The 21,424-nt window shown below is 42.4% G+C and overlaps 1 protein-coding gene across 1 annotated transcript in view; it reads right to left on the reverse strand.

The window, feature by feature from the left end:
• IGF2R (insulin like growth factor 2 receptor) overlaps positions 1-21,090 on the reverse strand; it is a 167,650-nt gene extending 146,560 nt beyond the window's left edge. Inside the window, exon 1 of the mRNA XM_075862887.1 lies at positions 20,915-21,090. Coding sequence (XP_075719002.1) covers positions 20,915-21,072 — 158 coding nt within the window. The 5' untranslated portion in view covers positions 21,073-21,090. The remainder of the gene's footprint in view (positions 1-20,914) is intronic.
• Positions 21,091-21,424: the final 334 nt, after the last annotated feature.

A 21,424-nucleotide genomic window follows, 5' to 3' on the forward strand; every position in this document is an offset into this window, starting at 1 on the left:
ATGCATTGCATGCCGGCCATCCAAATTAGTAGCCATCCATCTAATGCAAGAACATGTCTGTTCCACAAAGCAGCTCCCTCTTTTGGCACAAATAACGAGGGACCCCCCCCCAGGACATCCAGCTGCCCTAATGAGGCGTATGATCATGGCTAATCCTGATGGGACAACCCCACTATAGAACATGATAGCACATTGCTAGGATATGCCATAACTTCCTGATCGGTGTGGGTCTGACTTCCGGGACCATCATCAATCCTAAGAATGAAGAGGTTGGAGCGCTAATTAACCTCTTCCCCCAAAATTACACACACACATTCGTGATAGATTGCCTTTAGTTATACGGACGTACATGTATGTTTCGGTGTTCGCAGGTGCACAGAAGCTCTGTCTAAGAGTTCACTGCAGGAGTAAGGCCCCATGCACACGACCGTAATAAACGGTCCCATTCACTTTCATTGAACGCGGACACCTTTCCGTAGCACGTGCCGCGGAAATGTTCCGGGAATTATGGAACTTGTCCGTTCTTTCGCATTTTGCGGGCCGTGCTCCTATGCTTTGTATGGGAGCACGGCCCGAAAATGCGGCTGTCAGCCGTGCCCGCAATCGCGGGCCGTGATTGCGGGCACGGTCGTGTGTATGGAGCCTAAGCCATACATTTTTTATATTTACGTCAACATAGACATACACCGTGTTCCAAATTATTATGCACATGGGATTTAAGTGTCAAACATTTAATTATTAGTTTTTCAATTAAACTCATGGATGGTATTATGTCTAAGGGTATGTTCACACGGCCAAATTTCAGACGTATACGAGGCGTATTATGCCTCGTTTTACGTCTGAAAATACGGCTCCAATACGTAGGCAAACATCTGCCCATTCATTTGAATGGGTTTGCCGACGTACTGTGCAGACGACCTGTTATTTACGCATCGTCGTTTGACAGCTGTCAAACGACGACGCGTAAAAATACAGCCTCGTCAAAAGAAGTGCAGGACACTTCTTTGGACGTTTTTGGAGCTGTTTTCTCATAGACTCCAATGAAAACAGCTCCAAAAACGGAGGTAAAAAACGCCGCGAAAACGGCGCGAAAAACGCCACGAAAAATGCGAGTTGGTAAAAAAACGTCTGAAAAGCAGGGTCTGTTTTCCCTTGAAAACAGCTCTGGATTTTCAGACGTTTTGGTTGACTACGTGTGAACATACCCTTAGGGCTCTTTGGATCATTGTAATCAATCTCAGACACCTGTGATAATTAGTTTGCCAGGTGTGCCCAATCAAAGGAAAACTACTTAAGGACATTCCACATTATTAAGCAGGCCACAGGTTTCAAGCAATATGGGAAAGAAAAAGGATCTCTCTGCTGCCGAAAAGCGTGAAATTCTCCAAGGTATTACACTAGGTATGAAAACATTGGATATTTCAAGAAAACGTAAGCGTGATCATCGTACTGTGAAAAGATTTGTGGCCGATTCAGAGCACAGACGGGTTCGTTCAGATAAAGGCATAATGAGGAAGGTTTCTGCCAGACAAATTAATAGGATTAATTGCAAGTGTGCATAAAGCTATTATTCGGCCACCCCTAAACAATGCTCACAAGCAGAAACGGTTGTAGTGGGCTCAGAAATACATGAAGACTAATTTTCAAACCGTGTTGTTTACGGATGAGCGCTGTGCAACCCTGGATGGTCCAGATGGATGGTTGGTGAATGGCCACGATGTCCCAACAAGGCTGCGACGTCAGCAAGGAGGTGGCGGAGTCATGTTTTGGGCTGGAATCATGGGGAGAGAGCTGGTAGGCCCCTTTAGGGTCCCTGACGGTGTGAAAATTACCTCTGCAAAGTATGTAGAGTTTACGACTGACCACTTTCTTCCGTGGTACAAAAAGAAGAACCGTGCCTTCCGTAGCAAAATTATCTTCATGCATGACAATGCACCATCTCTTGCTGCAAAGAATACCTCTGTGTCATTTTATGCCCATAGCAGCCAAGGAGAGAAACTCATGGTGTGGCCCCCATGTTCCCCTGACCTCAACCCTATTGAGAACCTTTGGAGCATCCTCAAGCAAAATATCTATGAGGGTGGGAGGCAGTTCACATCAAAACAGAAGCTCTGGGAGGCTATTCTGACATCCTGCAAAGATATTCAAGCAGAAACTGTCCAAATACTCACAAATTCAATGGATGCAAGAATTGTGAAGGTGATATCAAAGAAGGGGTCCTATGTTAACATGTAACTTGGCCTGTTAATTTTTTGGGGATTGAAAGAGCTTTTGATTTCTGTAAATATGACCACCTGATGCTGCAAATTCAACAAATTACCATTTTAGTTCTCTTTACAAACTTTAGGGTATGTTCACACGCTAGCTGTCATTTACGGCTGAAATGACAGCCTGTTTTCAGAAGAAAACAGCTGCGTCGTTTCAGCCGTAAATGCTCCTCCTCGTAATATATACGAGGCGTCTGTGACGCTCGTAAATCTTGAGCTGCTCTTCATGGAGTTCAATGAACGACGGCTCAAATTACGTGGCAAAGAAGTGCCCTGCACTTCTTTGCCGAGGCAGTCAATTTACAGCTGTCAAACGACGACGCGTAAATTACAGGTCGTCTGCACAATACGTCGGCAAACCCATTCAAATGAATGGGCAGATGTTTGCCGACGTATTGTAGCCCTATTTTCAGACGTAAAACGAGGCATAATACGCCTCGTTTACGTCTGAAAATAGGTCGTGTGAACCCAGCCTTAAAATGTTTTGTTCTCTGTTGTGCATAATAATTTGAAACAGTGCATTTTGAGTTTTTTTACTTCTAAAAAAAAATCTGTTATCATTAGGAGATTTGTTCAATAAAATTTGCATTGTACTCCAACGGTTGATGGCTTGAAGATTATACTGACTGTCATTTGCATCGACTATTTAGGAAAATCAGCGAAAAATAACATTTGCATAATCATTTGGAACGCGGTGTATGAGGGCTTGTTTTTTGTGGGACTAGTTGTTAAAAATTACATGTTAACTTTATTGTGCGGTCAATACGATAGCAGAGATACCAAATTTATATAGTTTTTTTTCAAGATGTACTACTTTTACAAGCAAAAAAACAAATTGATCACTTTTTATTCCACTATATTTGGGAAGCAAGGTGACTGAAAAACAGAAATGCTTGCATTGTCATTTTATTTGCCCTAAGGCATTCACCAGGCGCGTTAAATAATGTGACATTTTACTAGTCCAGACTTTTACAAACGCAGCGATACCAAGTACGTGTACTTTTTTTATTATTGCTTCCATCATTTTTTGGTGAGCTTAGATGTGATCGATAACAGGTAGATCCTGCGTATCAGACACACAGGACGCGCTGTCACTGAAGCCGTCAGTCCCGCTGACCAGACGGATTCGAATTTCAGCGCAAGATACAGCTGCTGTGTATCCAGGATACATAGAAGCTGTATCTCAAAAAGCAAAAAGTTATTTTAATAAAAACCAATTACAAAGTTGTTTCAATCCAAAGCAGATGAGAACAAACAATTTACAGAAGTAGAAGACACTGAATTAATAAGCATTAAAGGGGTATGCCCATCTGTGGCTCCTGGCTACAGATTCCAGGAGGGAACTAGTGGAAAGGGGGCCATGCACGCACGTGGCTCGCTCCATTCTATCAGACATTTACGCCATATACTGTGCATATGCCATAAATGTGAGATGGGAATAATCCTTTAACCCCTTCCCGACATTTGCCGTACATGTACGTCATGGAAAGCATTGACTTCCCGCATCTTGCCGTACATGTACGCCGAATGTTTGGGACCAGCTCAGAAGCTGAGCCGGTGCCATCATCACCGGATCTCAGCTGTATCTTACAGCTGACATCCGGCTGTAACGGCGGGGACCGAAATTAGCTTCGATCCCCGCCATTAACCCCTTAAGTGCAGCGCTCAAACGCGATCGCTGCACTTAAGGTGTTTGCAGCTCATCGGAACCCCAGTAATGAAATTGCCGGGGTTCCGGTGGCTGCAATGGCAACCGGAGGCCTAATACTGGCCTCCCGGTCTGCCTAGCACCGAAGCCGGTCAAGATCCGCCCGGCGGCGGAGCCTGATCGGCTTCCGTCAAGATGGCGCCGGGTCAGGAGCTGATCCGTCGTCATCAGCGGTGGAAGTCAGCTGTACTGTACAGCTGACATCCACCTGTAACGGCAGGAACCGGAGCTAGCTCCGATCCCTGCCATTAACCCCTTCGATGCAGCAATCGAAAGCGATTGCTGCATCGTAGCAGTTACTAGCAGATCGCCAGCCCTGACAGGCAATCAGGACTGGCGACTGCTGTTATGGCAACAGGAGACACAATGGTCTCCTGCTCTGCCATTACGGAAGCCGATTTAGGCCCCGCCGGGAGGCGAAGCCTAATCGGCTTGCTGTCAGTGAATGACTGACAGATCTAATACATTGCACTACATAGGTAGTGCAATGTATTAGAAAAAAAAAAATCTGACCGTTGGACCTTCAAGTCCCCTAGTGGGACTTGAGAAAAAGTGTAAAAAAAAAGTATAAAAAAGTGTCAAAAAAAGTGCAAATAATAAAAGTTTGAAAACAATAAAAGTTTCAAGTAATCAAATAAAACACAATCCCCCTTTTACTCTTATTAAGTCCTTTATTATTGAAAAATAATAATAAACCATACGTATTTGGTATCGCCGCGACCGTAACGACCTGAGGTATCAAAATATTATATTATTTATTGCACGTGGTGAACAGCGTAAAAAAAAACGTAAAAAACGTTACCAGAGTTTCTGTTTTTTAGTCACTTTGCCCTACAAATATTGTAATAAAAAGTGATCAAAAAGTCGCACGTATCCAAAAATGGTACCTATAAAAACTATAGCTCGTCCCGCAAAAAACAAGCCCTCATACACCTCCGTCGACAAAAAAATTAAAAAGTTATGGTTCTCACAACTTGGCGACAGAAAAAATACATTCTTTTTACAAAAGTAATATTGTGAAAAAAGTTGTAAAACATAAAAAAGTGCTATAAATTAGGTATCGCCGGAATCGTACTGACCCGCAGAATAAAGTTAACATGTAATTTATAACGCATGGTGAACGCTGTATAAAAAAAAAAAATCGAAAAAAGCTGTGCCAGAATTGCGTTTTTTTGTTTACCTGGCATCCCAAAAAATAGTATAAAAGGTGATCAAAAAGTCACATGTACCCCAAAATGGTACCAATAATAACTACAGCTCGTCCCGCAACAAACCAGCCCTCATACCGCTACGTCTATGAAAAATAAAATTAGTTATGGCTCCAATAAGTCAGGAAATAAAAAAATATGCAGTTGTGCCCGAGGGGAACATTTCTTCTGTTTGAAGAGGCGATTTATCAAGGACCTAAAATTAGGGAACCAGGAAAGGAAGGGCCCAAACATATCCGCTGGAAGCGACGGTGCCCGTATTATACCAGGACAACACTTACCAGCAAAATTCCCCAAACTACAAAGGCGCGGAGTGTGGATCAAAAGGGTGATAATAAAGGACGCCATATATCAGTGCGACACCGGCCTGTGCAGAAATGATTGCTTCACAGCGTAACACACATCTATGGATCATTTTATTGTTTTTTTTTACCCCATTATTATACCACCTGACTATGCCCCTTATATACTCCGCCCCGCTTACATATGCCCTACATTATAAACGGAAACACCAGTAAGACTCCAAACAAAACTACTACCAAGCAAAATCCACGCTCCAAAAGCCAAATGGCGTTTCCTCCCATCTGAACCCTACAGCGGCCCAAACAGCAGTTTCCTTCCACATATATGGCACCGTCATACCCGGGAGAACCCTTTTAGCAATTTTTGGGGTGTGTGTCTCCAGTGGCATAAGCTAGGCACGACATATTTGCCACTGAATGGCATATCTAGGGAAAAATATAAATTTTTAATTTGAACCATCCACAGCGCATTCATTTATGGAAAAGACCTGTGGGGTGAAAATGCTCACAACACCCCTTAATAAATGCCTCGAGGGGTGCAGTTTCCATAATGGGGTCCCTTCCCAGGGGTTTATTTTTATTATTTCACATCTGAGCCTCTGCAGTTGTGAACCAATACTTTGTAAATCGCCAAATTAGGCCTCAATTTTACATGGTACGCTTTCACTCCTGAGCCTGGTCGACTGTCCAGGCAAGAGATTAGGGCCACATGTAGGGTGTTTCTACAACCAGGAAACCCAGCATAATAATTAGAGAGCTGTCTTGTTATGGTGGCACAAGCCGGGCACCACATATTGTCCACATATCTGTGGAAAAAATCCCATTTTCACTCTGCAACATCGAGTTCACACTAATTTCTACAAAACACCTGCAGGGTTAACATGCTAACTACACCCCTAGGTAAATGCATTGAGGGGTGTAGTTTCCAAAATTGGGTCACTTCTGGGGGGTTTGCGCTGTTTTGGGCCCACAGGCGCCCAGAAACCAATCCAGCAACATCTGCACTCCAAATGGCGGTCCTTCCCTTCTGAGCCCTGCCGTGTGCCCAAACAGCAGTTTATGACCACATATGGGGTATTGCCGTACTCGGTAGAAATTGCTTTACAAATGTTGGGTTCTTTTTTTTCCTTTATTTGTTGCGAAAATGAAAAAATTTGCGCTAAAGCTACGTCTTATTGAAGAAAAAGGATTGTTTTTATTTTCACTGACAAATTCTAATAAATTCTATGAAACATCTGTGGGGTCAAAATGCTCACTACGCCCCTAGATGAATTCCTCAAGAGGTGTAGTTTCCTAAATGGTGTCACTTTTTGGGCGTTTTCATTGTTTTTTCCCCTCAGGGGCTTTGCAAATGTGACATGGCCGCCGCAAACCATTCCTGCTCAATGTGATCTCCAAAAGCCAAATAGCGCTCTTTCCCTTCTAAGCCAAGCCGTGTCTCCAAACAGCCGTTTATTACCACATGTTGGGCATTGTTTTACTCGGGAGAAATTGCTTTACAAATTTTGTGGTGCTTTTTCTCCTTCAGTCCTTGTGGAAATGAGAAAAAATTAGCTAAACCTACATTTTCTTTGAAAAAATTTAGATTGTCATTTTCAGGGCCTATTTCCAATAATTTATGCAAAAAACCTGTTGGGTCAAAACGCTCACTATACCCCTAGATAATTTCGACAATGGGTGTAGTTTCCAAAATGGGGTTACTTGTGGGGGGTTTCCACTGTTTTGTCCCCTCAGGGGCTTTGTAAATGTGACATGGCCTCCGCAAACCATTCCTGCTAAACTAGAGCTCCAAAAGCCAAATAGCGCTCTTTCCCTTCTCAGCTCTGCCGTGTCTCCAAACAACCGTTTATTACCACATGTGGGGTATTGTTTTACTCGGGAGAAATTGCTTTACAAATTTTACGGTGCTTTTTCTCCTTTAGTCCTTGTGGAAATGAGAAAAAAAAAATCGCTAAACCTACATTTTCTTTGAAGAAATGTTGATTTTAATTTTCACGGCCTACTTCCAATAATTTCTGTAAAAAACCTGTGCGGTCAAAATGCTCACTATACCCCTAGATAATTTCCTTGAGGTGTGTAGTTTCCCAGATGGGGTCACTTTTGGGGGATTTTGACTGTTTTGGTACCGCAAGAGCCCTTCAAACCTGACATGGTGCCTAAAATTTATTCTAACAAAAATAAGGCCCCAAAATCCACTAGGTGCTCCTTTGCTTCCGAGGCCGGTGCTTCAGTCCAGTAGCACGCTACGGCCACATGTGGGATATTTCCTAAAACTGCAGAAACTGGGCAACAAATATTGAGTTGCATTTCTCTGGCAAAACCTTCTGTGTTATAAAAAAAACTTGTACTAAAAATTTATTTCTGCAAAAAAATATGAAATTTGTAAATTTCACCTCTACTTTGCTTTAATTCCTGTGAAATGTGTAAAGGGTTAAGCCATTTTCTAAATGCTGTTTTGAATACTTTGAGGGGTGAAGTTTTTAAAATGGGGTGACTTTTTGGGGGTTTCTAATATACAAGGCCCTCAAAGCCACTTCACAACTGAACTGGCCCCTGTAAAAATGGCCTTTTGAAATTTTCTTGAAAATGTGAGAAATTGCTGCTAAAGTTCTAAGCCTTGTGATGTCATAGAAAAATAAAAGGATGTTCAAAAAACGATACCAATCTAAAGTAGACATATGGGGGATGTTAATTAGCAACAATTTTGTGCGGTATAACTGCCTGTCTTACAAGCAGATACATTTAAATTGAAAAAAATGCAAATTTTTGCAATTTTTCACAATTAAATACTGAACATATCGAGCAAATTTTGCCAGTAACTTAAAGTCCAATGTGTCACAAGAAAACAATCTCAGAATCGCTTGGATAGGTGAAAGCATTCCGGAGTTATTACCACATAAAGTGACACATGTCAGATTTGAAAAATGAGGCTCGGTCAGGAAGGTCAAAAGTGGCTAAAGAGGGAAGGGGTTAACCAAGTACCCATGAGAAAATCATCTTCTAAACAAAAAAAGTGAATAAGAAGTCTGTGAGATATGAGCAAATGTTCAGAATGTATGACGGATAAATCTTTCAAGACCGGAATAAAGGTTGCATGCAGATTTACTATATTAATGGTGATGTATTATCAAGTCCATTAGACTACAAAGTAGCTAAAGTGTAAAAAAAAACAACAACAGAGCTTCTAATAGACGGAAGTGCAGTATGCCAAAACGTTGGGACTCGATAGCCAAGATTCACGGAGGCCATTCTGTGCCACTGTTTTTTACCATAGTAGCCAGCCAGCATTCCAATTCACAGACTATAGATGTGCTGTTTAATGCATTGGTTTTTTTTTTCTCCAACTTCTTCAATGGTGGGGGGGGGGGGCAACTGTACAACAAACTATAGTGTAATGACATACAAACTCTTTTGGCCATACAGAAAGAATTGTACATACCACAACAATCGATGCTTGCATGTACAACACGAGACCGTTGAGGCCAGTGATAGGTTGCAGCGGTCATGTGGATGTACACCACGTCATCACCACAGCAAATACACAGAGCCGGATGTGGAGCACCAGAGTATCAACACTAAGGGCTTATTCAGACGAACGGGATATAATACGTCCGTGCGACGCGCGTCACACGGACCTATATTAGTCTATGGGGCCGTGCCGACAGTTGCGTGACTTTTACGCAGCGTGAGTCCGCTGCGAAAAAGTCACGACATGTCCGTTCTTTGGCCGTTTTTCACGCATCACACAGTCAATGGGTGCGTGAAAATCACGCATTCCACACGGAAGCACTTCCGCGGGACAAGCGTGATTCGCGCAACAGCTGTGAAAAGGATGAATGAAAACAGAAAAGTACCACGTGCTTTTCTGTTCACAAACATCTAAACGGAGTGTCATAATGATGGCGGCTGCGTGAAAAGCACGCAGCCGCGCATCATACGGGGCTGACACACGGAGTTGGCAAGTGCCTTTTGCGCGCGCAAAACGCTGCGTTTTTTGCACGTGCAAAACGCACACGCTCGTGTAAATCCGACCTAAAACAGCGGAGAATGAAGGCTGGGTTCACACAGTTTTTTGCAGGCAGAAAATCTGCCTCAATATTCTGTTTGTAATTTTGAGGCAGATTTTGCTCTGCCTGCACAGCGTTTTTCGCCCACGGCCATTGAGCACCAATGGGTAAAAAAAAACAGCGAAATACTCTCTCTGCCTCCCATTGATGTCAATGGGAGGTCAGAGACGTAAACGCCCAAAGATAGGGCATGTCGCTTCTTTTTCCGAATGAAATTAAGAATACAGCCATGCAAAGTTCATAGGTAAACATTGGTAGTAGTAAAATTGCCACTGTCATAGAATGCCACAAGTCAGCTTCAGATCTGCCCCGGTCAATTGTAAAGCTCCTTTCACACATCACAATTAATTGTATTAAATGTATTTCCCTTGCAGAAATCCGAGGCTTACCTGCTGTGGGTGTGCATGCAATGGGGCTAATCCTCTACTTTTCCTAGCGGACACCCCATTCACATGCATTTGATGCAGATTGTTGTTGGAATCCGTGTGGAAATCCACATCAAATTCGACACATGTGAACAAGGCCTTAATGCTATGATGGTCAAGTGAAAACATCTAGTAGTAACAGCTACTAGATCTAAGTGCATCTCAACCACAACATGAGAACGGACCCTTGTAGCGCCAACACATTTCGCAACACTGTACAGAAGCGGTCACTCACTGTCCACTCACTCACAATCTAAATTCCCTATCTGTATGTTTTTGGAGTTGGACTAGGCCCATTATTTCCAGTGTAGGGTAACGGTCATGCTTCAGCATACCAAGACATTTTGGACAATTGTAAGTTTCCAACATTGTGGGAACAGTTTGGGGTTCGGCCCTTTCCTGTTCCAGCATGACTGTGCCCCAGTGCACAAAGCAATGTCTATAGAGTCATGGTTTGATGAATATTATACGGATACTGCCATGTTCGCGCTAGCCCGATACCACAGAGTTCAAATAATTTACGGTACATATAATAAATCGAACAGTATATATGCTCAATAGAGAGATTATGTAAACTTTCTGTAAAAATGACTGTAGATGATAACCACAGCTCCCTTCATATATAATAATTTACTCTAGTATAGATCAAGCATATAGATTAGAGCTCCCACTGTTCTTAATGAGGCATAGAAAGCCACCCAATGCCCCGAAGGTCACATTTCCAAAAATATTTTAAAAGATTATCAAATTTTTGGTGAACAGTAGATGATGTAACAATGAAGACTCTTACGCCTACTTCACACGGAAAACCTATTCCAATTCAGACTCTATATGCATTAATCTTATACAAAGAAGTTAACCAACCGGGACTTGGTATACAACTGCAGCGGTTTGCATTACCTCTTCTGTTTGCCAACTGGCCGATGACAGCATTGCTCAAACGTTATGGCCAGCACATGCTTTGGATGCTGCCTAGAAAAGGTTGGTGCGGAGCTCCACTTTTCTAGTTATGGGGAAGTCTCTTTCACACGGCAGTATTTTGCATCAATATTTGGAAGCCGAAATCAGGACAGAAAAAGTACAATGGAAAGATTTACACCTCTTCTGTGTTTTGCACCCACTTCTATCTTTGGCTTACAAATTCTGCTGTGTAAAAGTGGCCTTATTCATATTTTTTTTTGCGACTGACTAGATTTAAATGTTAGAAGTCTCTGAAATCTTCATTATATTTTAATCAGTTAAGGCTTCGTTGACATCTGCGCTAGGGCTCCGTTCCGACAGATCTTTGCGTCGGAACGGAGCCCTGACAGTCACAAAACGGAAACAATAGGTTTCCGTTTCCATCACCATTGATTTCAATGGTGACGGATCCGGCGCCAGTGGTTCCCGTTTGTCTCTGTTGTACAAGGGTTCCACCATTTTGACAGAATCAATAACGTAGTCGACTTCGCTAAGGATTCGGTCAAAACTATGGAACCCTTGCACAACGGAGACAGCCGGAAACCACTGGCGCCGGATCCGTCACCAATAAAATCAATGGTGTTGGAAACGGAAACCTATGGTTTCCGTTTGGTTCTGTCAGGGCTCCGTTCCGACGGAAAGCTCAGACGGAACGGAGCCCTAGCGCAGACGTGAAGGAAGCCTAATTCGGATCCTAAATATGCAGCAGATAATAGTAATTGCAACTATTCACACTGACGTTTCCACCAATGAATTTACTGGGAAGTTGACGAACTGGCAGAAAAACCGCATGTAGAAACCATTGTTTTCCTTGGCAGAAGTTTGTGGGAAAATTTTCTAAAAACGCATGTAAACTGTATTGAGATTTTTTAACAGAGGTGCGATAAAAACCGCATCCAAAAATCGTATGCGTTTTTATCGCGACTTGGTACAGATTTCCAATGTGGCTACAGTAAAAAAAAAAAAAAAGCACAACCGCATCTAACAATGCACCAGTTCGCAGTAAAAATGCATTTTCGGATGTGGGTTCAACCACGCCTCAAAGTTTAAATATATATTCTGAGGCTTGGATTTAATGTCAGAGTTTGAATGAGTTTTTGTAGCAAATAGTGTAAAAATTGCTCCATTTGAATCGCAACGTGAGATTCCAGCCTTAGGTTTCGTTCACACACGTCATAGGAACAGAACAACGAAAAAACTAAGTGCCAGAGACACGAACTGCGCTTGGCTGAACCCATTAACTTTAATGGGTTCTGTTGGTTTTCCGTAAGGGTGTCCGTTGTTTTACCGGAAGAAATAGCGCAGCATATTACACTATTTCTTCCACCATTTTTCACCCGAATTGCAACGGGGGCCCCCGAACAGAGCCTTCCAGATCAGACAGCATTAACAAGGTATCAAGTAGCAAATGAAAAATAGCTAAAAGAGATCATGAAGACATATCAGAACGATGATCAATATTACATTTGCGAACTACATATTCAATGTCCATCAAAGGTGAAGTTTTACCTAAATAACTCTTAGCATTTAAGTGCAAACAAACACCAAATTAACTAATACGATTAAAAATTCACTGTATAGCATTTACCAGACCTGTTCCCATCAAAGAAGAGATCTTTGATCTTATAAAGGGAGTTCAATAGAATTGTCACCATTTACAGATGAAAGGAAATACTAGGACTGAGGGCACGCTACAAAATTGGGCAAATGTAACAGTTTCTGTTGTTGCATAAAGCGTACAGACATGTAGCCACAGATCTAGATCCCAGTGTATTACATTCATATTGCACAGTAACGGTCACTACTTACACCGACTGGAATGAGGCAATAGGCTGGAAAACAAAAACTGTAAAACTAGATCCTTAATAACACTGACAGCGAGGGAGCTAAAATTCCTATTTTACACTTTTAGATCCCCCCTTTTTTCTTTTCAATATGTTCCACCCATTGCTTTGTAAGGGTATATTCACACGCAGTAGCAAAATACGTCTGAAATTACGGAGCTGTTTTCGCCTGAAAACAGCTCCTGATTTTCAGACGTTTTTGTAACTACTCGCGTATTTTACGGACGTTATTGGAGATGTTTTTCAATGGAGTGAATCAAAGACTGCTCCAAACACGGCCCAAGAAGTGACGGGCGTATTTTTACGCACCGTCTTTTGACAGCGACGCGTAAAATTACACCTCATGGGAACAGAACATCGTAAAACCCATTGAAAGCAATGGGCAGATGTTTGGAGGCGTAATGGAGCCGTTTTTTCAGGCGTAAGTAGAGGCGAAAAACGCCCGAATTACATCTGAAAACAGTGCGTGTGAACATACCCTCACAGGTTAAGGGCAGTAGTTGGCAGCTACACAAGATCTCTGGTAAAACCAGCCATCGAGCGGTATGCCAGTAGTGGCATAAAACCTTTTCAAATCAGACGCACAGAGACACGTCCCGTTTTCCTGAAGCTTACAGGGGTTTATAAAACCATTGCATGCCAACGAAACGAAACGCCATTCTTTTCAAAGCAATAACGCAAGTAAAATGCAAACAAAGATTGGCTGCCATGGTCATAAGAAGGGCTAGCTTTAGGGTGTGTGACCTGTGCTATAGAACTGGGTGCATCAGCTGTTCCTGCTGCCACAATCGAGGCTTGTGAGCACCACAAATCGTATTAATTATATAGCGGATTTCTTGACACATTGTATAGCGCTGTATGTTGGTATTATTTGAGCCCTGTGTGGCACTTACACCCTGGCACTGCTGCTTAGGCACCGTACAGTATGTTTTTTGAAAAGTATGGTTTTGTGTGTACTGTATAGCATTTTTATTTAGCCAACTGTATGGAAGTGTTAGGGCCTGCTTACATCTGCGTTGGAGGCTCCGTTAGGGGCCTCTGTCCCAGATTGTCGAAAATACCAGAAACAATAGTGAGGAATGCTGCGCTATTGTTTTCCGGTAAAACCACAGATATCATGATGGAAACTCGAAGAAACCCATTAAAGACAATGGGTGCCGTCGGGCATCGATGGCGTTCGTCATGCAACAGAACCGTCGCTACCGGTATTTTCGTTGTTCTGCTCCTCTGACTGAGCAGAACAAAGTAAACACTGACGCAGGTGTGAACAGGCCCAAATTTGACCAATGTGTAGCATTGTTATTAGGGTAATGTATACCACACTGGTGGTGGGGGACAATGTACAGGATATCATCCAACATATGGCTGGCCTGAGTCACCGGTAACTGTAACGACCACAGGAACCAGTGGGGAAACCCCCGTTACCAGCAGCATGGGAACGATACCAAAACGTAAAGATATCAGAATATTTTTGTTACATATTGAGCCAATTGAATTTTTTTTCTATAAATCTAAAAATCCCTTTAAAAGTGTACTTACAATTAACTATTTTCCTAAAACGGAGGGTCTAAAACCACACGGGCAAATACCGCATTTAACTAAATAAAGCGTAACATTTTACAAACAACGCACATGGTTTTTACAGGTGACTTTCCTATTTTGTTATCTGCCACACATAAACTGACAGGCATAAATCTACCCCGAGGCCGGGTTCACACGCTGCAGACATCCGCAGCATAATACAGTAGAAGCAGAGTGCATAAGACTTGAACTCTAACCCACACGCTGCGTAAATGATGGGAAAAAAATGCTCAGAAATTGACCTGCGGTGCGTTTTTTTAATCCGTAGCATGTCAATTGTATTTGCGTAATCGCTGCTTTTTTGTTGCAGGTTTTGGAGGTAAAAACCACAACAAATAGGAGCTGTTAATATTTTTGCGGTGGAAAAGCTGCGATTCTCCTGCAAAGATCGCAACTCTGAAAAAAAAAAAAATATTAAAGTCTCATACTTACCCAGGATTCTGTGCTTCTTCGTCCAGGCCGACCTCCTGGAATGAAGTTTCATCCCATGTGACCGCTGCAGCCAATCACAGGAGGCCGGTCTGCAAAAGGTCAGAGGGTAAGTATGCGGCTGCCAGGGCGGATACGCTGTGTACCTTTACCCAGCGTGTTTGCCCTGTGTGAACTTACCCTAAGGGTATGTTCACACGGCCAAATTTCAGACGTATACGAGGCGTATTTTGCCTCGTTTTACGTCTGGAAATACGTCTCAAATACGTCGGCAAACATCTGCCCATTCATTTGAATGGGTTTGCCGACGTACTGTGCAGACGACCTGATATTTACGAGTCGTCGTTTGACAGCTGTCAAACGACGACGCGTAAAAATACAGCCTCGTCAAAAGAAGTGCAGGACACTTCTTTGGACGTTTTTGGAGCTGTTTTCTCATAGACTCCAATGAAAACAGCTCCAAAAACGGACGTAAAAAACGCAGCGAAAACGGCGTGAAAACGCCGCGAAAAAAAACGAGTTGGTAAAAAAACATCTGAAAAGCAGGGTCTGTTTTCCCTTGAAAACAGCTCTGGATTTTCAGACGTTTTTGTTGACTACGTGTGAACATACCCTAAGACTACATGCACACATTGAGCATTTTGCTGCGGAAAATACGCCGCAAAACAGCAGGAAACCACGTGCGTTTTTTGATGCGTTTATCCGTGCTGTTTTTACGTTTTGATGTACCTGAAGATGCATTTTCATGCTGCGTTTTTTGGTGCGATTTTCCTTTGCACTAGGCAGATAGAATTCGCAAGTGGAAATGCAAGATAAAAATCGACATGCTGCAGATTTTAAAATCCACACCACAGCTCAATTTACGTGCGGGAAAATACTGCAGCGTGTACATGAGATTTCCTAGAATCTCATGGTCTATGCTGGTACTGTATTACACTGAGGTTTTGCCGAACGCAAATACGCGACGCAAAACTGCACGTAATACGCATCGTATGCATTGACCCGAATTACCACGTATGAACATACACCTGGTGCAGAACACGTTATGAGAAAGACAAGTGGCATAACGTATGACATCATGGAGGAGAATATGATGGTTACTAGATCTGGAAGATATGCAATATACATACCATAGGATGTGGACAGCAGATAAAGAAACCAACGACAGACTGCCGTCTGCATAACCTAATCCAATGATTGAGAAATCCTGTGTAACATTACACTAATCATCAGCTAAAATGCTATAAAAAAACAAACAAAAAAAAAACGGAACAAGTATGTCACGAGACACAAGTCACACAGACCTGGACCGATGACGTGAGGAGAATGACTAAACACTACCAAACCGAAGAGTAGCATTTATAATAGCAAACAATCAAATACAACTTAAAGAGGCTCTGTCACCAGATTTTGCAACCCCTATCTGCTATTGCAGCAGATCGGCGCTGCAATGTAGATTACAGTAACGTTTTTATTTTTAAAAAACGAGCATTTTTGGCCAAGTTATGACCATTTTCGTATTTATGCAAATGAGGCTTGCAAAAGTACAACTGGGCGTGTTGAAAAGTAAAAGTACAACTGGGCGTGTATTATGTGCGTACATCGGGGCGTGTTTACTACTATTACTAGCTGGGCGTTGTGTATAGAAGGATCATCCACTTCTCTTCACAACGCCCAGCTTCTGGCAGTGCAGATCTGTGACGTCACTCACAGGTCCTGCATCGTGTCGGCACCAGAGGCTACAGATGATTCTGCAGCAGCATCGGCGTTTGCAGGTAAGTCGATGTAGGCTAGCACCGCCCACTCACCTCTCCCTATGCACATTATGTTGAAAAAGCTGTCAATCAGCAGCCGGGTCTTTATGCGGCTCATGAATACGAGCTACATGAGGAAAAACGTTTTCACAAAAAGGACTGATCGCTGACAAGTAATACATCGTAGGAATCAGGGTCTGTGGCACTACTTTATGATGCCCTCAGATATGGAAGGATAACCCAGGTGACCGATTCCCTTTAAGACAGTATGAGTAAATCTGCCCCAAAGTTCCTACTGCAAAATGGCCTGCAAGAAGTGTACGTTTTCCTGCGGATTTAAATCCACAGGATTTCTCTGACACAAAAAGACATTAGGAATCGATGGAGGTCCAAACGTAATCATCGTTATCTCTTGACATGTCAAGATGGTAAGGGCATGTTCACACGGCAACGCAAAATCCGTCTGAAATTGCGGAGCTGTTTTCAGGCGAAAACAGCTCCTGAATTTCAGACGTTTTTACAAGTGCACGCGTTTTTCGCAGCGTCCATTACGGACGTAATTGGAGCCGTTTTTCAATGGAGTCAATGAAAAACGGCTCCAATTACGCCCCAAGAAGTGTCCTGCACTTCTTTGACGTGGGCGTAATTTTACGCGCCGTCTTTTGACAAATTACAGCTCGTCTGCACAGAACATCGTAAGACCCATTGCAAGCAAAGGGCAGAAGTTTGCCGACGTATTGGAGCCGTCTTTTCAGGCATAAAACGCCTCCATTTTGTCTGAAAATAGGTCGTGTGCACATACCCTGACAATCGCTTGCCATGTAAATGTATCCCATTGTTGGGCACAGCTTGACATGGCATCTGACTACTTCGAGATTATTGAGGTGCCTGCTAATTACACTGGGGCACATTTTATGAAGACTGGTGTACAGAATTAGTCTACTGTTCACGGTTGTTAAAGATGGAGCGATGTACGGAACAATTCCAAACTAAGTTCATCTCCACTTTTCTGGTAACGGAGAAAAAATTTGGGGTGGCAAAATGGCCGTCATCGCATTTATTAACTTCCGACTGTAAGAATGGTTTCCATACATATGGCACCCAACAGATCCGATACGGCATCACACCTCAACCGAATGGCTCCGTACATCCTCCATAAACAGGCTCCTTAGATCAATGATCTTTATGATGCAATACACACCTGTGAAGTGCTGGAACAGATACATAATGAACATGACAAAATATAAAAAATCTAAAAACGTTTCAAGATTTAATTTCTGATGCTAAACCAAAGATTGTAATCGTATACTCGATTTCTAGGATTGAATGCAAAAATAAGATAACGTGTGGTTGAAGGCAACCTTATTCTTCCATGATTTACTGCCCTAAGAATATAATGCTTTAGAAAAAAAATAAAAAATAAAAAAAAAAACTGGCATACGTTCCTGAACATAAAGCATCAATTTAAGGCCGAATTCAGACAGACGACCGTAGAGTACGTCTGTGTGACGGCCGATAAAACGGCGCCCGTCACTCAGATGCATGTATTTCAATGGGACTGTTCACACGGCCGTTGTTTTAACGGACCGTGTGAAGGGTCCGGTGAGATATAGAACATGTCCTATTTTGTTCCATTTTCATGGGTCCCTCCATAGACTCAAATCTATGGGGACCCGTGAGAACGAAACCCGCACGGGGGCACCTCGGACATGAAAAACTACACGTTTTTCTTGTCCAAGTTTTCCGACGTTCGTGTGAATCTGGCCTTCCATTCAACCTGCAGAATTTTATTAATAAACGTATGGAGTTTAATAACAAAATTATTTTGCGTATCAATCATGTACTTCTGCAAGGTAACCCTCTGTAATAACATCTCGCAGAAAGAAGACATTTAGCGAGAAGGCACGAAACCACCATAAACTTGTCACAGGTCAATGAGAAATATCAATTCTCTCACCTAAGAGCTAAAGGTTTAACATGAAGAAGTTCCGATAGGTCTACTTGTAGCACTGTAAGAAATATGTATTCAGACGTTCCATAGATGACTATGTGTAAGCAAAATGGTGAGCAGAGGCCGAATTCATGGTCACAGGACTGTAGACTATAAGATAAAAGCGTGCGCTATGATACCATCTCGTGACGATGCACCCCAATAATTCACAGTTGAGCATGTGATCTATCACATCTAAGTTCATAACTTAGATGTAATCGGTTACAGGTGGGCACGCAGGACCCGTCGACACTGAATCCGTCAAGTCCGCGGGACTGACTGATTCAGTGTAAAACTATTGATACAGCTGATCTGTATAGAGAATACAGAACAGCTGTATCTCCAAAAGTGAAAGGAATACTTAATAAAAACTATTAGTTACACTAATCACACTGACTAATCTATTTATTAAAAAACAAAAAAAGCCCTCTTTAATGTACTATTTTGTTAGGTGGAATAGAAAAAAAAATGCAATTTCCCCATTGTTTTTTGGGTTTCGTTTTTACAGAGTTCACCCTGAGATAAAAATGACGTGTTAACTTTATTCTGTGGGTCAATACGATTACGGCGATACGAACTTACTTTTACTTTTTTATCATTTACAAAATAGAAACATTTTGTTAAAAAACAATCTGTTTTGTGTCAACATATACAGAGTCATGCCTTTTCTACTTCTCTGCCTAGCGAGCGGTGTGAGGGCTTGTTTTTTGCAGGGAGGGTTGTAGTATTTATCGATACCATTTTAGGGAACATACAAATTTTTAATCCATTTTTTTTGTGGGACACAAAGTGACCAAAAAACAGCAATTCAGGGTTTGTTTGTTTTTTTTATATTCGTTTTTGTTACAGCGTTCAATATGCGGGTTAAATAATGTTACATTGTTATAGTGTGGACTTCTTTACGGATGAGCAATTGAGTTTTCGTTTTTGGGGAAAAAACGAAAAAGGCTTATTTTTAGACTTTTAATGTTTTTTGTACTTTTTTCATTAGTCCCCGTGGACTTGACCCAGCAATCAATGGATTGTATGCACGATAAACTGCAATACTTATGTGTTGAAGTATATTGTTTTTTTACAGGCTGCATTTAAGCCCTGCCCCTGGCAGTACTTAATAGCACAAAGCTGGCAACCATGGGCACCCTGTGATAGCATCGCGAGGGTGCTGATAGGGTGGCTATTGATTTTGTTGTTTTGGTTTTTGCAGACCCGCAATCATAGATGCATTGGAGGAGACACTGCCCTCCTCCAATGCATCTACAACGGCAGCTCTGCAGGGTCCGGACAACCGGTCCTGATTTCCACAGAACCCCAATTGGGAAAGACCGGTCTAAATATTTAAACTATTTACACGTCTGGCTGCTCTAACCTTCGATACACCAGGGGAAGACGCTTGGTACGGCTGTCCATTTCCCTTGCAGCTGTCGGAAGACTACAAGCAATTACTATTACACAGAGACCGATCAAATGATTGGGCAACCATGTTATATCTGGCAGCATTGAGTTTGTAAAGAGTGACTCATAGAGAGGGGTCAGGATCAGGAAACCCTCTTCATGATGTCCATATGCCTAATAGAAAGGGGTCCAGACGGGACAACCATTTGAAGTATACAATAATTTCTTACATATCAATGTAGACTTTTAACTAATGTGTTTGTCGATAACTTGTTGGCCATCTCTGCCTCACCCACAGGGCGCATAGGTTGCAGTCATACCCCGGCCTTGGAGTTGAGGTGGCGGAAAAGTTTTTCTGCCCCATAGGAGAATTCCAGTACTATAAAGAAGTATTTCTCAACTCCAGTCCTTAAATACTCCAAACAGGTCAGGATTTGTGGATAGCCCATAGAGAGAACACCTAATATCACCTGGACCATACTAAGGAAATCCTGAAAACATGACCTGTTTGGGGTTACTTGAGGCCTCGAATTGAGAAATACTGATATTAAATGATGCGTGATATTTTGGGGGCTCGGTTGCAGATTTTGCTACACGTCAATGGACACCATGACCTAAAGAAGTGTATACCCTACAACAAGGGGTACATTATCCCATACATAAGATGACAGAAAAACAATGATCATAATCTCAAGAACACCCTGAATGTTTTCATCATAAATGCAGAATTTACTGCTGAGACCCTGATCATAAGTAACTATTATATATACACACACAATATTACTGATTATATACAGTCCTATGTAACAATACAGCCGTGACCCCATTAGTCATCTACGGCGAGGGAGAATTATATAAGGCACAACATAATAAATATCGGGCTTGCGCATTGTCATGTTCTCTACTGCACATTATAGAGATGACAAAGCTGCAGATAGAGGAAGTGCCCCCCACACATGTCAGTATGAAGCAATGAGCCGCACTCACCCGCACAGCTCGCTCGGTGCACTGGCAGACTGCCCGGTAACACCGGTGAGAAGGAGCAAGACAACGGTGAGTACCGAGATTCCCGAGGGTCTCATGCTGCGGCCGAATCCAGAGCGGAGCCCCGGCACAGAAACACAAGCAGCCCAAGGCACAGTCATGTGATCGTCACCTGACAGCCCCGCCTACTGCCAGGCACATGATCTGTGGTTAGCTTCTCAGTTCCCCCTAGTGGAGAAATAAAGTGTGACAATTCGGGTTTGTGCAAGGTGTTTGCTTCTGCTTTTTCTTTGCTGTTTTTTTTTTTTTCCAGTATGGCAACTTTTTTTTCAAACAAGTCATGGTGAAAAACTTTTTAGTAAATTTGATTGGGGTATTATAAAAAAAAAAATCAACCAGCAGAATATAAATATGTAAAGGAAACAACACCTTAGACAAGTTGGCGGTTCCCAAACTTTTGTGGCCAGGACCCACTTTTGACTTTTGTTTGGGAGCTCCCCACAACCGTACTTA

This window comes from Rhinoderma darwinii, chromosome 4 (genome assembly GCF_050947455.1).
Source record: "Rhinoderma darwinii isolate aRhiDar2 chromosome 4, aRhiDar2.hap1, whole genome shotgun sequence".
NCBI lineage: Eukaryota > Metazoa > Chordata > Amphibia > Anura > Rhinodermatidae > Rhinoderma > Rhinoderma darwinii.